Genomic DNA, 16,962 nt, shown 5'->3' with positions numbered 1-16,962 from the left:
GGCTTCCTGAGCTCATTAATCACACCCTGACTGGCCTCCACTCACACCCAGTGGCTGGCTGGGCTAGACTGGGCCTGGGGCAGGCAGGCTGGCCGTAGGTCTGGGGAGGTGGGCTGGAGGGGGGCGGGGCCTACTTGCACGGAGAAGCTCGGACTTGGAGAACCTGCTTGTGCCAGGCGGCCTCTATGATGGCCTCAGTGACCCCACCTCCTGGCACTCACACCTCACGTAATTCCCTCTCCTGGAGTGTGGGCTGAACTGGGTGACTGGCTTTTAACAAAGAGAATACAGCAGAAGCAATGAGATGTCACTTCTGAGATGAGGTCATAAAAAGACTGTGGTTTCTGTTGTGGGTGCTCTCTCTAACGTTCTCAGGTCAGTCGCTCTGAGGGAAGCCATTGCCCATGTGCATCCCTGTGGCGAGGGACCAAAGCCTGCAATCAACCATGTGGGTGAATGTGGAAGCAGACCCCTCCCCGATGATGCCATCAGATAATACCCAGCCCCCGGCCAAGAGCGTAGCTGCAGTCCCAGGAGAGACCTTGCACCAGAGGAAGCCCCCCGAAGCCATACCTGGATCCCTGAGCCTAAGAAACTGAGAAAAACAAATGCTTTTGTTTTCAGCTGTGACGTTTTGGGGCGACTTGTTATGCAGCAATGGGTGACTAGTGCACCTTTTCATCTGGGCACCTTCCGGTGACAGTTCTTCCTCTGTCCCTCCCCGAACCCCAGCCACAGCCAGGTCAGACGCTGTACCAGTCCCCCCTAACCCGTGGTGCTTCATGTCCCCAGATCCTTGTAGATCCATCCTCCAGAAGGCCCGGGCCACCCAGTCAACATATGCCTCTCCCAAGACTCAGCCCCGATGTCACCTCCTCTGGGAAGCCCTTCTCTTTCTGTGCCCACTGCAACCCAAGTGGTTCCAATCAAAGTAAGTCAAAGGCATGCCCTCCCTTGTTCATTTACAGTCTGCGTCCCCTGCTAGACTGTGAGCTCCTAGACGGCAGGGCCACAGCCGCATTCTTGTCTGTCTCACCCGACGCTCAGCACAAGGCCTTGACACAGAGCAGGCGCGGGCGAGGTTTGATGAGTGAATAAACAATGAGCGAGGAGTGACTGATTCTGTCCTGTGGCCCACATGGCCCGCCGCCTCCTGAGGCTGTGCACTTTCAACACTCAAGTATAGAAAGCCAGATCTGTTATCTTCCCCCAGAAACCAGCTTTTCTCCCCAAATGTCCTTTTCCAGGACCGTCACCTCCCTGCAAGCCGGACTTCACTGTTTCCTCCTTTCCTGCACATGCCATCCTTCTCACTCACCCTCCTCACACCCCTTCATTCTAGCCTGGCTCCTTCCCTGCACAGTGGATGCCCACTCCAGAGGGCCACCACCTCTTGAGAACATGGCTGCTGCTTCCCCACAGGCTCCTCTGCTGTCTCTTGCACCCCACGTGCCCTCCCAGGCACCTTTAAAATGCTGCTTCAGAGCATGGAGGGTAGGAACAGGGACAGTGGATGTGACAGCATTTTATAAAGGGGAGGGTCACTGCAGCTACCTCAGGCCACACTTTCACCGGTGCTTCAGGGACCCTGGAATAGGGTCCAGACTCTTTGCCTGGCACATGGGGGACCCCGGGACCCGATTCCAGCAGGAAAGGCAAGAGCAAGTGGCACAAATAGGGCTTTAAATCACCATCACAGCTCACATTGTAGAGTACCTGCACCAGGTCGGGCTTTGTACACGTCTCGTTTAGTCAACATTTATTAAGCTCCTACTGTATACTGCCAGTCATTATAGATGCTTTACAGTCTTGACTTGTTGAGTCTTCAGAAGTACCCTATGAAAGAGGGTTTCATACTCAGCATAGGACAGACAGCTCATAACAGGAGTGGTATTTGAACGCAGGTCCGTCTACCTTCACAGCCTTCTACCACCGTGCATCGCCTCTTACAAACTTCTTAGGTTTGCAAACCACCTCCACGATTCTTCACCATAATAAACACCACCCGTACCACTGCTGGCTTGGAACGTTTCCTTAAGTTAACCAAAGTGGCACGGTGGCTAAGGGTGGGCTTGGAATCACACTGCCTGGGCTAAAACTCCTGGCTCCCCCACTCACTCTCTGAGCCTCGATGTCTTCATATAAATGGCACTTTCTCTCACAGGGCTCTTGTGAGCATTAAAGGAGTTAGATCTAGAAGGCGCTTGGCCCACAGTAGAAGTGGTGGTCAGGAGGCCGGCTCACCTTCCCACCTGCAAGGATTGGAAGTAAGTGCATGACTTGCCTTGGCCACTGAAGTGTCCAGAGGAGTGTGCACAGCCATTGAGGCAAAACTCTAGAGCCAGCACACAACCCAGCTCACACCGCTTCCTTCCGTCCTCGTGATCACAACATTGCAAATGGCGGCTCCTCCATCCAGTATGGCTCCCAGAGGGAGGAATCCTGGAGCCGACCCACGAGGGACAGGTAGCACTGGGCAAGAAATAAACGTCTACTGTTTAGTCACTTCAATCTAACCTGGCCTCTACTGACTGATCCAGCCAAAGTCCAGTAAGTCTGAACTTACAACTGTTACTTACTGTGACTTATTTCCGCAAAAAGGAAACCACATCACTTTTGCAGATGGAGACATACAGCACCACTTGCCACTGTTAATAGTCATGTAATAATTAAAACGAGAAACGTCTATCCTGGCACCAACGAAAAGCACCTTGCACGCTCTTGCCATTCAAGATGCGCTCTTCAAACGTCTCCCTCCAAGACACCGAACAGTGGCTGCACGTTTGGAAACCCGGCCAAAGAGCAACTCACGGTCGGCTCCAGGCCACTGCCCTTGCCAGCCTGGGACCCCAGGCCCAGGTCCGCAGCCAATACCAACTCCACGCGCTTGCAGGGGCACCTGCCCCACCGCGGCAGTCCTTACCTCTGCAGACCGTGCCGTTCTCCACGGCCTCGAAGCCGGCTTTGCACATGCAGCGCCCGATGGGTACGAGCCACTCGCCGTCCCCGTTACAGTACAGCTTGATGGGCACGTCCACCTCCTCGGCATTGGCGATACAGCTGCCCCGGGCAGCCACCAGCGATGTGCTCTCAGCCCCCGACAGTGTCTCCTGGAAGACGGCGCCATTCTGGATGATGCGGGGGCACTTGCGGTAGAAGACACGCACGGCAATAAGGGACATGCAGCCACCGTAGTCCTGGAAGGCCAGGTAGAAGCCGTTGCGGGACACCGGCCCGAAGCTCCGCACCTCGGTGTTGATCTTCATGACCCGGCCACCCAGGTCCACCTGGGAGAAGCTCTCGTCGGCCGCAATGGTGTCCACCTTCACCCACGGATTCTCCATCCAGTTGGGGAAGGTCTTGGTGGCCGAGTCAAAGTCGGCCTCGTAGTAATAGAGGTTGAAGGTCTCCTTGCAGGAGCCGGGCACGCTGGGGATGCTGCTGCAGTCACGCACGGAGAACTTCATCTCCACGTGGATGCGGTGGGCACCACGGCGCCGGATGAACTTGGTCCGTAGCCAGTTGTTCTGGCTCGACTCAAACACATTGCACACCTGGTACGTGCGGATCGTGTTCATGTTCTCATCGTAGCCACTCACCTCTTCCCACTGCGGGTGAAACGCTAGTCAGGTGGGGGAGATGGGGCTCAACCCCAGGGATCGTCTGTCTATGGGCGAGACACAGACCCTGCCTTAGGGAACCCTTCAGTCCGCTGGGTGCAAATAGGACTCTGGCCACTGGGGGCCTCCTAGTCTAACGGGGGAGGCACAGCCTCTACCTCGGGCATCTTCTAGTCTGATGATGGAGACGTGAGTCGTACCATCAGAGAACTCCCAAGCTGAGGTGCAGACATGGACTTGGCCCCCAGGAATTCCCCACACTGTGAGGGAGACATGCCAGTCTGGTGGGAAGGGCACACACGCTGCTCTTGGTTTTCCCCTGATTTATACGGGCGATGTGACCCTCACTCCAGGGCAATAAAGGAGACATGGCCCCTGCTCCTGGGAAGCTCCCACCTGGAAGGAAAATTAGGGAGAGGCCCAGCCTGAGGGGATTCCTCTGCTGAGAGCAGACATAGCTTTGTGTCTGGGGAGTACTAGTCTGATGGGGGAGACAGAACTTCCGCCTACTGGGAGCTCCTATTCCGATCTGGGAGACACAGTCCTTACCCTAGGGGATTCCCAGGCTGACAGAAGAAGAGCTCTCACCCCCATGATGGGGAAGACGGGCGGTCTGTTCTGGGGCCTAAAGTGGTTAAGATGGTACCTGGAGGGAGACTCACTCCCTTCCTGGACCCCAGCCTGGCTCTGGCACACCCAGCTAAGGGATTCCCGAGCCCCACTGCTGGGTGGCACCGGGCAGGGCCACGGAAAGCTGGGGATGAAGGGTGCGGGGCACACGTCTCCTCACACACCCTCACAGGCCAACCCTCACATGCTGAGCCTTTGTTCACACGTTTGTGCCCTCCTCGAGAACCCTCTCATCTTCTCTGCCCATCCTTCTGGAACCTCTTGTGATGTTTGCATTCATTGGCTCTCCCTTGGGTCTTTGGGGACAACCGGCCTGGTCTGGGCGGGGGCTGAGTACTCCTGGCCCTCTCGGCCTGGTCTCCCCAGGGGGGCCGAAAGCTTACTGAGAGTAGCCACGCACCCCCCTCTTTGGCACTGGGCTGCCTTTACCTGGGGTAGACCCAAAAGAGCCCCAACAGCAGAGCACCCCCTCCTAGCCATGCCGGCCTGGGGTGGGTGCTGTAAGAGGACCTCATTTCTTTGTCATTATGGTCACACATGGTGCATGTTATTATCTCCATGTTACAGATGAGGGAGCAGAGACCAGGGAAGTGAGGTCATCTGACCCAAGCCACACAGACCCAGGCCCATTCCTGCACTTGAGCACACAGCCTCGAAACACAAGGACCCACAAGTACCCCAGGAGTCCTGGGTTTTGCCCCTGCCCTGCTAACTTGATGTGTGGCCTGGGGCAAGTCATTTCTCCTTGCTGGGCCTCGATTTCCCCAGCTGGGTGGAGGAGGGGGAGGCAGGTGGTGGTATAGAGGTGTCAACCCTGAAGTCGGTGTTCCTTGTCCTTTGGCCTCCCTCGGATATCTGGGCCAAATCTGTGCAGGGCAGTGCAGTGGCCTGGGGAGGGTTGATGTTGTGAAAGGCCAGTGCCCATGGGGAAGGCCGAGCCGGAGCCTGCTAGCCCAGCCTCTATGTCAGTGGTGGCTCTGAAGCTCCCTACATTGCTTCTTTTTTTTTTTTTTTTTTTGGTGGCACCATGTGACAAAGTCAGCCCCTTGTTACAACCACTGCTCTTCTTCAGAACTTAATTAGAGCACTTAATTAGAGCACTCTGCCTTTCTCCCCTCTCTCTAATTAACATGCGGAGGCCCTGCAGCCTAAACACCCCAAATAATTGCGTCCGGGGGCCCTGCAGCCCAGCCTGGCCTCATTACTGATAGGGTGGGGCTGTGGGCCCAGCCGCCTTCGCAGATGGAAAATTGGTGACAAGAAAGAGCCACAGAAAGAGGCCTGACCCTAGGGCCCTGCCTATTGAGCACACAGGCCTGGGGTGGGGGGTGGGGGGGATGTAGCTCCTTGGGGCAGCGGCCGAGTCCCAGTGGAGGCGCTGGGATGGCGGGGAGGGAAGAGATGGGCTGTGGGGACCCAGGGGAATGAGGAGGGAATGATATGAAAACCGGTGGCGAGGACAATGGTGATGGTGGGACTCCTGTAGCTACTTATCACCGGGCACCGTGCAAGACGCCGTGCGGGAAAACCTCACACCAATCCTGCGCAGAGGACATGACCAACATCATTTTATAGATGAGGAAACTGATGCTCAGACAGGCTAAGGAACTGGCCCCAAATCACATGGCTGGTGAGTGGCAGAGGTGGGACAGAATTTCAGGCATGTCTGACCCCACAGCCTGTATGTAAGTGCTGGGCTGGCTGGTGTGGGAAGAAAGAGGAATCTCAGATTGTGCCTGCTCTTGCTTTTGAGGGACTCACAGCCTACATGGGCTCAAACCACTGGCCCCAGGAAAGTAGGGGGGCCATGGAAGTGGTCAGAGAGATTTTGGGGGAAGCCTTGTGTTATGGGTACGCAGAAGGCTCGGTCACAGCCCTGGATACAAACCTGAGCCCCATCACTAACTAGGTGTAACGTCCCTGGCAGGCGGCTACACCTCTCTGAGCCTCAGTTTCCTTACCTGTAAAATTGAGGTGTTTCCTCCCCTTATTATTGGAGAAGATGTGTGTAAACGTGCTTCCTTGATACAGTATATGATAAGTGGGTGCTCAGAAAATGACAGTTCACTTTCCTCATCTGTAAAATGGGGGCAATGCGAATTCCTGCTTCTCAGCCTTGCCCCGAGGATGCCATGGGATAAAGGCTGAAAGCATCCAACATGTTGTCATGGTAACCGGCACTCCAAATAGTAGGGGACCAATAGGGTGGGGCAATGACAGGCAAGCCCTGGGCCCTGAAAGAGGGAAAGGGGATGGAATTTAGGGGGCATCCAGGCCCTGCAGCAAAACCCCAGGTCTTCTGAGGGACTGGGCAGGGCTTGGGGACCACTGACTCACCCCTGATGGAGGATGCACGATCCAGCCCAGCTCTGCCGTCGCTGTGGTCGAGTCCATCAGCGTTTCTGTGAGGAAAGCAAAGGGTCAATGCCGCCCACCTACTGAGTGCTGTCAATCACCCCAAGACCCCCACCCCTCAAGGGCCTTCTTTACAGAGCTCCACCCACTTCCATTGCGGCAATCAATCATCTGGCTGTCCCGCCCCACAATCCCACCCACTCCCATGCCCCAGCCAATCGTCTGATGCTGCTCCTCCAGGCCCCACCCCCTTAAAGACCAGCTCCAGCCCCTCTACGCAGGGTCATGCCCTTTGTGAGCCCGTCATGTCCCACCAATCTTGCCACTGCCACTTCCCTCCCTTACTGGTGGATTAGGGTCTTAACCTGGAGTCTCCTGGGTGGGCTTCAGGGAGTCCACCAGGCAAGTCTTGAAATTTTATGTAAAACTTAGGGTGTCTGCTTTTCAGCTTGCATCAAATTCTCAAAAACTGAAATGTGGGCCTTAGAAAGGTCTCTCTTTGGTCCCATCTGAGCCCCATTAGTTACCCTACCTTGGCTCTCTGGCCCACACTTCCAATCAGGGACGCCTTCCCCCTTCTTCAGGCACCTAGAGTCCTCTAGAGTGTCTCCACACTGGGGCTCCCTCCCCTAGGCCTCGGTCAACTGTGCCCCTAGGATAGGGCCCTAGGAGTGGAGGGGTGTTGAGGGTGAGCACTGTGCCAAGTGAGTCTAGTCTATCACCTGCCCTCTGGGGATTCAGGAAACTCAAATCAGCTTCTGAACCAGCCAGGGCCCCACTCGCCCACCCTCCTCTCTCCAGCAGCTGGAAGGAAGGAGCCACATAGCCTATGACAAAGGAGACCCCCAAGGGCTAGAAAGAGCCCTATTCACCCCCAGATAAGGCTTAGGACCCTTTCCCACTCCCCCTTCCCTGCCACAAGGAATTCAAGACACTTTTGGAGCTGAACTGCAAGGCACTGAGCAGATTTAAATTGGCCCCTTTCAAGCATTCATCCAACAAATACATCCTGATGCCCCTTCTGTGCCAGGCAGTGGGTATCTTGGGAGAGAAAACGGTGAATAGCAAGACCTTACTATGGAGTTGTTCAGTCTAGTAGTGGTGACGAGCCATGTACACATAACGGCCACGAGAGAGTAGGCACAGAGACCTAGAAGCTCACAGCTGGACCTTCCACCTTCCTTACCACCTAGCTCTGCAGGAGTAGGTAAGGTGTGCTGGCCTCTATGCTCCACTTTCGTGCCCAAGCAGACATCACTAATCAATGCCCACACTCTGTGGCCGCACGATGCTTCTCACCACAGTGTGCCACGAAGCTGACACCCGCCATTTGAGATGCTATCTCTGGCCCAGCCAACTGCTTCATTTTGGACATAGGGCCACTGAAGCACAGAGAGGGGAAGAGACTTCATAAAAATCACAAAGGAGTTGGTAGCAGAGTGGGAGGTGCAGATCTCCTGCCTCCGACCCTACAAACTTCTAGAGACTTAGTTGGATAACCTGGGCTGATTGAATTAGGGTGAGGATAGTTGGGGCAGGGTGCACACTGCCCAGGTCAAAGGTGTGAAGGTCGAAACGGGAGGAACAAGGTCTTGAACTACGGTGGGGTGGTGTGGATGGGAGGAAGCATTCAGCCAGAGGTGACCCCACTCAGACCCACGAGCTGACAACAGTGGATGCAGCAGTGTCCCCGTGACCGCCTGTGGCTTATGTCTGCGGCCACTATGTCCCATTGCACTGGGGGCTGGTGAGGGGAGAGGAGGGGTGCCAGGGACGGTGGAGTCCAGTGCCAAGGGTGTCTTTTTGATGGCAAATTGGAGGGAAGTTCTATTGTGCTGCTTTGGAGCTGAAAAAAGGGTTCCTTTTCACACTCCGAATGCTACAGATTTTTCTTCCTGGAGAGAACAAGGGCTGAACTTTTAACCTGTTTTCTCTCATCGGCCTCAGCCAGAGACGCGCCAAGCCGGGCTCTCTGCCTGGGCCTGAGGAACAGCTGCTGGGAGCCGCACGGAACAAGGGAGAGGAGACTCTGCTTGGGACTAGAAAGGGGTCGGGTGGGGGAGGCACGCCTGCCAAGCAGGTGGCCCCACCCCTTGGCTGGATTCTTGGGCTGACCCAGAGGCCAAGCACTAGAGGATTCCACGGCCCAGAGGAGGGGCTGTGAGCTGACATCCTCATTGTACGGGTGGAAACTCAGGCCCAGAGAGGGCAAACGACTTGTGGAAAGTCACAGACTGCAGGCTGGTGCTCAAACTCCGGGCTCCCAGGGAGCTCAGCCTGGGGTGGGTATTCTACTGCTCCCCTCTGCCTCCCCCTACACCTAGAACTAGCAGGGGGGGAGGTGGAAGGATCCCGGAAGGCCAGCAGTCAATTTGCTGGTTGGTTCACAGAGAGGAAGGGGCTGAGAGGGAGTGTGAAGTTTGCAGGTCTCCTGGGATGGAGGCAGGGGGCTCTCATCTCTCCATGCCTGTCCCGGCTTCACCTGGAAGCCTGACTCTGGGAAAGCTGTTACTCCTCGGGGCTATGGCAGGAGGTGACCCACGGGGGCTCTCCCCCCAGCATCTCAGCCTCTTGCTTTCCAGTGTTGACATCTCCCTCCGCCCTCTGCACAAAAGGCAGGGAGGCAGAGCAGATAAACTAAGGGTCAGGAGGTCAGGGGGACTTCGATTCCAACACCTGCTCTGTCTCCTACTTGCCTTCTAACCTTGGACCTGTAACCTTCGTAAGCTTCAGTTTCCATACCTGGAAAATGGCCATAGTACCTTCTGAGTGTGGCCGAGGACTGAAGGACAGAGGAGAGGGTTAACTTGGAGTCTAACACAAAGCAGAGCCTCGGTAAGTGCCAGTTAGTCTTTTTTCAGACTGAGTGTGGTGCTTTTTTGGCTGACCCAGTGCCTGCACACACGCCATTTCCTTTGGGCTCATGAGGTGGCTCCTGAAAGTGAAGGCGGGTCCGAGAGGCTCCCCCCACACTCCAGACGGTGCTTGCCAACATCTGACAGACATCAGCCTCTTGCTCCAGCACCACGGCCTCTGGGGAACCCTTCCTGGTTCGTCTGACGCTGCTTTCCTGGGATGCCCTGAGTTTCCTCTTTGTTCCTCTCAAACCAAGCACAAAAGTCACATTCAGTTCCCCCGGGGAATCTGGAGTTAGTAGTTCCTGCCTCAGGAACCTGGGTGGGTTTGGGAAGCCAGGCCTATTTCTACCACCAGCATTTCCTTCCTTCTCTCCCTTCCTTCTCCCTTCACCTCAGACGTCTCCCTCTCTAATCCAAAAATCTGCAAAGGGAGAGAACTCATATTTACTGAGACAGAGACCTACCTGTCTGTTAGGAGCCAGAGACCCTCACCAATGTTCTTCCAACATTGCCAACACAGTTGGGAAATGCCCGACGATGCCCCACTCACAGATGGGAAAACCGGGGCTTACAAAAGCTTAGGAACTTGCCCGAGGTCACACATCTTTCATTCACAAGCTGTGCTCCAGCTGCATAGACTGGTGTCCTCTCACCGCCCCATACCCCAAACATGTGGTTCCTTCTAGTCATCTCCCCTCCACACCTTTGCCTGTCCCCAAGAGTCAGCACAGGGCTTGGCACATAGTAGGTCGACAGCCAAAGACTGAAATCACACCCCACCCCCCCAGGCTAGCGTTCTGCTCCATCAGAACAACATTCATGACATCAGCCATTTCCACCTATAACATGTACTATTATTTAGTTACTATTCTTCCAGATGACTCTTTTTTTTTAAGGGCATTTTTTTTAAGGGCATTTTAAAGAGGAAAAAGTTATTATTATAAATGGGAAACCAATATCACTTGTCATAAAAAGAAGGAAAATAAACACAGGACAATTACAATTAAAAACATTCATCTGCAAACCACCTAACATAATTTCACTTCCCACACTTTGGGGACGGCGAGACTGCACCGAACTGCCTCTAAAATGCTAGAAATGTCCCCAGCCCATCCCCACTGTGACAATGACAATCCCTCATGCAAGGGGAGGCTGTTTTTCGCTGTACACAGATAATTAATCACCACACAATGTGACAAACATTGCAACAGGGATGTGCATGGGGTAGTGTGGGTAGGGGACTGCATATGGAAGGAGAGGAAGAAAATGCTCAATTTCGGGACGGTTTCCTGGAGAAAGTGACTCTAGATGGAGGCTTGAAGAATGAGTTAGAAGGGAAGCAGGAGGGGTTGCATGGGAGACGGAGGGGCCAGCAGAGGCAAAGGAGGTGAGCGATATGGCATGGTCGGTGGGAATGAACGAGAATGAAGGGTGGACAGCAACAGTCAGCAGCTCTCTGAGGCCCCCTGGCTGGACCACATCCCCTGCCCACGTCCTTGCCAGCCTCTCAGGTGCCACCCTCTCCCCACCCTGCCTAACACTGCCCTTTCACTCGTCTCCAGGCAGGCACTCCCATGGATATGTCTGCTTTCCAAGCCCTGAATGCATTCAGTGATCTTTTTTTTTTTTTTTTTAAATTTCCGATGTTTGTTTATTTTTGAGAGAGAGACAGAGTGTGAATGGGTGAGGTGCAGAGAGAGAGAGACACACAGAATCCGAAGCAGGCTCCGGGCTTCGAGCTGCCAGCACAGAGCCCAACACGGGGCTCGAACTCACAAACCGTGAGATCATGACCTGAGCCAAAGTCAAACACCAAACTGACTGAGCCACCCAGGCGCCCCGCTCAGTGACCATTAAAAAAAATCCCAATGGATAGATGAGAAGACTGAGGCTGGGTGGACAGATACAGGAGGAAGCTGGAACCAAGGCCTGCAGCCAGCTACTCGGAGAGCCTTCCTCGGTGAGAAAACAGGGTTCGAGCCATGGCAGCGGCTTTGGCCCTGGCCCCACTGCGCCCACACCCCCTTCCTGGAGACTGCACAGAAGAAAGCAATCAGGAGGCCCTGACTGCACAGGCTGGGGAGGCCCGTTGGCCCCTCTGGCTATGTGTGAACGAGCAGTGTGCATTTCAGAAATATTTGAGCTAAAAGGGGAGACGCACTGAAGTCGTTAGTCTTGAGCCGATGGGAGGGTGGCTGCACGAGGCCCTGGCGGATGCTTCCACCGGCCTGTTTCAGGCTGGGGCAAGTGGTCGCCCTCTGCTCCCCAACCCACCCCCGGTCAGCTCTGTCTGACCCCCCCCCCTTGGATCATAATTCTCTAGGGCCACAGACACTGTTGGTTCGTACCAATGACAATGTGTGAGAGTTCCAAAGACATGAGGAAGAACTTTCACTAGGTACCTACTGTGTGCCGGGCACTGAGATGGGCACTCTAAATAAGGTTTTAGGCTCTCGACAACCTGTGGGGTATATGCTTTTAACACTGCTTTATAGATGCAGAAACTGAGGTCAGAGAGGTGAAGCAGGCTTCACAAGGGCACACAGGCAAGGCTAGCATTTGAAACCACATCTGTCTCATTCTACATCTGCATGATTTTTAAGAATGCTTCAAACAAAGACTTAAAAAAACAGACAATACACACACACACACACACACACACACAATTACTGGGGCTCTCTGCATGTGTTTATTCTCTCCCTCTGTGTGGGCCTGAGTGAGGATGGGAGGGGAAAAAGAAAAGGGGGTGGGGCTCAGACTGTCCAGGCTAGAACCTGGGCTCTGGCCCTCTCTAGGTTGTGACTGCAGGCAAGTCTGTGCTCCTCTCTGGCCCTCAGGCTCCCCATCTGTAAAATGGGTCACATGCACATTAGATGGCATCATGTAAGTCAATTCTGCTGATCTGCCGTCTCCCAGGGCCCCCATTCTTAGGGGAGCTCTGTGCCTGCCTCCTTCACTACTGTATCCCTAGCACTGAGAACTGTTCTGGCTCGAGGTAGATGTATTTGACCTCCACATGGCAGCTGGGTGATGTTTCTAAAGTCCATGTCTAATTATGCCTTAACTGAGCTTAATGCCCTTTGGAGTTCCCACCTGTTGGTAACAGAAAGTCCTAGCTCCTTGCCCTAAGGCACCCGCTGCTGACCAGGCCAGTTAATTACCTTCCAGCCAGGCTTTCCTATGTCTCTAGTGTTCAGCCATCCATCAGAAGGCACTACGTTTCCATGGTCCTGGTGCACTGACCATTCTAGGTTTTTCTGCCTGGAATGCCTGACCCTTCCAGCTTGGTTAGCCAGGCTAACTTCTCTTCCAAAACTGAACTCAAAGCCTCTTTCTTCCTGTCCCTGAATTCTCCCGGGTTAAGTAACAAGATCTTGGTCATTCCATGAATATCTACCCTATCTACTGAGTGCCAGGCCCTGTGCTGGGCACTGGGGATGTTGAAACAGATCAGCAAATCCTTCTCTCAAGGATCTTCTGGATTAGTGCCTGGCACGTGAACTTTCTACAAGAAGAGGCAGGGTGAGAATGCTGGTCCCGGTTGGGGGCCAGAAAACCCAGAGGAAGATGGTGTTAGCTTTGACCAGGGAATTAGTAAAGGTGTCCCTGGGAAAGTGGCATTTGAGCTGGGAGAAGAGGGCAAGGCATGCCATGTACAGGGCACATAACAGCATCAAAGGCACAGAGGCAGGGGCAGTTTGAATAAGAGTAAAACCTGAGGACTGGTTCTCCGAGCTGAGCTCTGGGCTAAGGGTTTAGTATTCATGATCTCATTTCATTATAACTATTTGTAAAGTAGGTACTTTATTATCTCCCTTTACAGTTGGGAAAACTGAAGTTAGGAGAGATCATTCAAGGTTTGCATGGCCAGGAAGTGGTGCATCTGTGTCTGCCTCCAATTAGTACTTAACCCTCAACCATGCTAGGGTGTCTGTCCCATGTGGTAGGAGCAAAATGCCGCATGGAAGGATATGGTAGCTTAGGATGGGGCCAGAACTCATAGGGCCTTGGATACGGGGCTAAGGAGTTTGGAGCTTGTCCCAGAGGCAATGGGGAGCGATGGAAGATTCCTGAGTAAGGTAGTGATGTGGTCTGTCCCGAAAAAATGGACATGAGAATATGGTCTATCCTGAAAATGGACAGACACCTAGTCATTGTTCCGTGGGGTCTTTGCCCCAGACTGGCCAGTAGACCACAGCCCAGGCAGCAAATCAGCGTGGCGCATGACCCAATCAACAGATGCTGCTCTGGACCCTTTCTGGCAGCTCCACCTGCTCCCTGTCGAGGACTAATAGGGCCGAGGTTACTCGAACACAGGCCTATCTGCCCTACCATGGGGCCATACCCAGGCAATCAATGGCTGGGAGTTGGAGCATTCTTTCCATGGTCTACAACCATGTTAGAAATTCTGAGAAGAGGCAACAGGCAGGAACTAAGGAATTCAAGGACTTTGACAAACTGGGTGACTTAGGAAAGTCACTTCCCCTCTCTGAGCCTCAGTTTCCTCATCCGTAAAATGGGGATCACAAAATCCTTGCTCTGTGTACCTCACAGGGTTGCTTAGAAGATTCAAGGAGGCGTTGGGTGCAAAAGGTTTTTCGAACATGCGAAGGCCAGGTCATGCAAAGGCAACAGTGAAAATTGCTAACACTCGTGGCGGCTAACGGTGGGCAGGTGCTTCATCAACACTGTCTGGCTCACTGTTGCCCCAGAGCAACCGTATGGGGAAACCAAGGCTGGGAGAGATCAGGAACTCCCCCAGGCACGATAAGGGGCGGGGCAGGATCTGACCCCTTTGGTGTGACCCAGAAACCACCAGGCTATGCCGCCTCACAAAAGGGAGGGAAAAACCACGGGTTCATGTACGATGCCCTGGGTGCCAGACCCTGAGCCCATCACTCTGTACACCCTGCAAAGCTAGCACTGTTGTGCCCATCATACGGATGCAAAAACTGAGTTCAGAAAGGCTGAGAGAACTGCTCAAGGTCACATAGCCAGAAAGCAGAGCTGGATTTGAACCCAGAGCAGCCCATTGGGTTCCCCAAGACCTCTCCTCTGAAAAGCCAGTGAGGATCAGCTGCGAAGAGAGTCTCAGCCCAAAGCAAGGCGAGTGGGGTGGGGGTGGCAATGCCACGGAAGCCCTGAGCCCGTTCCAGGAAGACCGTGGACTTTCTAAGGTGAAACCTGCCAACAGGCAGCACGTTGTTTTTCCAGCTCGCCCCCCTGCTCCGCCCTCAGGCTCACGGAAAGGGGACCGAGTTAATGTAAAATCCTTCTGCCCCAGGACTCTCGCAGCACATACCCCTCCTCGTCCTCCTGCCGCTCAGAGGCCCTTCTCTGCCTCGGTTGCCTGCCTGGAGTCTGCTCTTGTTTTCTCAGGCTCAGGCGGAGGAGTCCCCGCGACGCCGGCTCCTCCACTCTGTCCCCCGCCTGCCCGCTGCTGGCCTGGGCATCCGCCAGCGCCGGCCGCCCGGCTGAAACCCAATCCTCCGGGCCAGCCGGGTTGCTCGCTAACAGCGGGCCGCATTGTGCGGCAGGGGCTTCGGGAGAGTTTGGATTCGCTGCTTGGGGACCCACTTAACCTCCGCAAAGGACAGGATGATGGATGGAGGTCTGGGAAGGGGTGGCTGGGGGTGGGGCGGGCGGTAAATGAACACCGGGGCTTGCTGGGGAAGGGGAAGAAGGGAGGCAGGGACGGGAAGGGCCCTGCACACATAAGAGCTTCATTAGTCCTCACGACAACCCTGAGGGATGCCTGTTACTGGTCCCACCGAATGCATAAGGAAACCGAAGCTCTGACAGGTTAGGTGACTTGGCCAAGGCCACACAGCAGACCAGAAATTGAATCCAAATCTATTGCCCTTGAGCCTTCCTGACACACCAGGCTGCCTCAGCATCTACCCGATGATTTACAATCTTTAAAATAAGCCCTTTTACTTAAATGAATCCACAGACCCTTCCCACCTAATAAGTAGGTAATAAAAATACAGCGATAGCAGTCGGCATTACTGAGCAACAACGGTGTGCCAGGTGCTGGGCTGAGTGCTTTTGGACTTCATTTCACGAGATCCTAACGGTCACCAATTAGTTGAGAACAACTGTCACGGCCACTTAAAAGAAGAGGAGAGAATGTCGACTAGACCTCAGTAACAAAAATTAAGAAAATAAACAAACAAAAAGAGAGGAAACTTGTCACCCTGCCCCGCGACCTTTACTCACCAGCTCAACTGGACCGTAAGCACCTTGTGGGTGAGGCTGAGTCTCGCTTGTTATTAAAACCATCGGACCCTCTCCCTCGTCCCTATCCCCAGCCTCCCAGACATCAAATGTTCTTTCCTGCTTACACCATGAGTCTGGGTGTCTGGATTTTTCCTCTGGGAGATAGTCGCTCGGATCAAGATAACTCCACATACTAGATCATTCCGAGTGCTTACTTAGTGCCAACCACTGTGCTGTCACTCCTCGGAGCCTCACAACAGTCCATGAGATAGAATTATTATTGTTCCCACTTGCTTGCCCACCCATCATCCAACTATCCACTCATCCATCCACCCTCTCACTTACCCTCTCTGTCTGTCTTCCATTCCACTGTCCCGATAACCCACCCACCCTTACATCTAGCATCCCACTTAGGTATCTCTTCATCATTCACACATTCCTCCATTAAACCAACTTCCCTTCCTTCCTCCCTGTCTTCCTACAGAGATGGGAAAATGAGCTTCAGAGAGGTGAAGCAACTTGCCCAATGTCACACAGTCAGTCAGCAGCAGATCTAGGAGTTGAACGCAGGTATGCTTTTAACCCCTCTGCGAGGCAGCCTCTCGCTTTCTCACTTAATTTTTAACTGTCCTACTGCATGCGGGTTGAGTATTACGTCACCTCAAATCCTTCTGGATGTGTGTGGAGTGTAAATTACAAATCAATAAGACACAGGCCACTGTAAGTCCAAGCCAGGGTCTGTCAGGTTGGAGTCAATTAGCAAGCCTGCTCCAGGACCTGCTGGGACTGGATCTATTTGCCTAATTGGCACTGGTTTCTCCCAGTGAAGGACAATTAACTCAAATCCCAGAATCCAGACCACCCCTCTGCTTCTGGGCAAGATGTCAGGCATTTAGCCACATGAAATTTTACTGTTCATTCATTTACCCACTGACCTACACACCCACTCATCCATCTTTCCAACCAACCAATCCTTGCAATCATCCATAAACTATCTTGCCATCTACTCACCCATCCACCTAATTACCCACCTGCACACCCTTATCCTTCCACCCATCCATCCACGCACTCACTTACCCAACAATCCACCCACCCATCCATCTATCTACCTACCCATTCTATACACATCCAACCACCAAACCACCAAATCCAAGCAAATATTTATGGAATCATTCTGCCTTCTTGCCATCCACACACTCATTTGCCTGCCCATCCATCCATCCATCCATCCACCCACCCACCCTCCCTCTCACCTACCCCACCCATCAGTCTATTATTCC

General features: G+C 53.8%; 1 protein-coding gene across 5 annotated transcripts in view; it reads right to left on the bottom strand.

Moving 5' to 3' along the window:
• Positions 1-16,962, bottom strand: part of EPHB2 (EPH receptor B2) — a 194,221-nt gene that overhangs the window by 126,000 nt on the left and 51,259 nt on the right. For all 5 annotated transcript variants that reach the window (XM_045476072.1, XM_045476073.1, XM_045476069.1 and 2 more), the window contains exons 2-3: positions 6,588-6,652; positions 2,924-3,608 (exon numbers count right to left, since the gene is read on the bottom strand). In XM_045476072.1, the coding sequence (XP_045332028.1) occupies positions 2,924-3,608; positions 6,588-6,652 (750 nt within the window). The remainder of the gene's footprint in view (positions 1-2,923; positions 3,609-6,587; positions 6,653-16,962) is intronic.

The sequence above is a fragment of the Leopardus geoffroyi genome, chromosome C1, assembly GCF_018350155.1.
Source record: "Leopardus geoffroyi isolate Oge1 chromosome C1, O.geoffroyi_Oge1_pat1.0, whole genome shotgun sequence".
Taxonomy (NCBI): domain Eukaryota; kingdom Metazoa; phylum Chordata; class Mammalia; order Carnivora; family Felidae; genus Leopardus; species Leopardus geoffroyi.
This window is presented reverse-complemented; position numbering and strand designations above follow the sequence as displayed.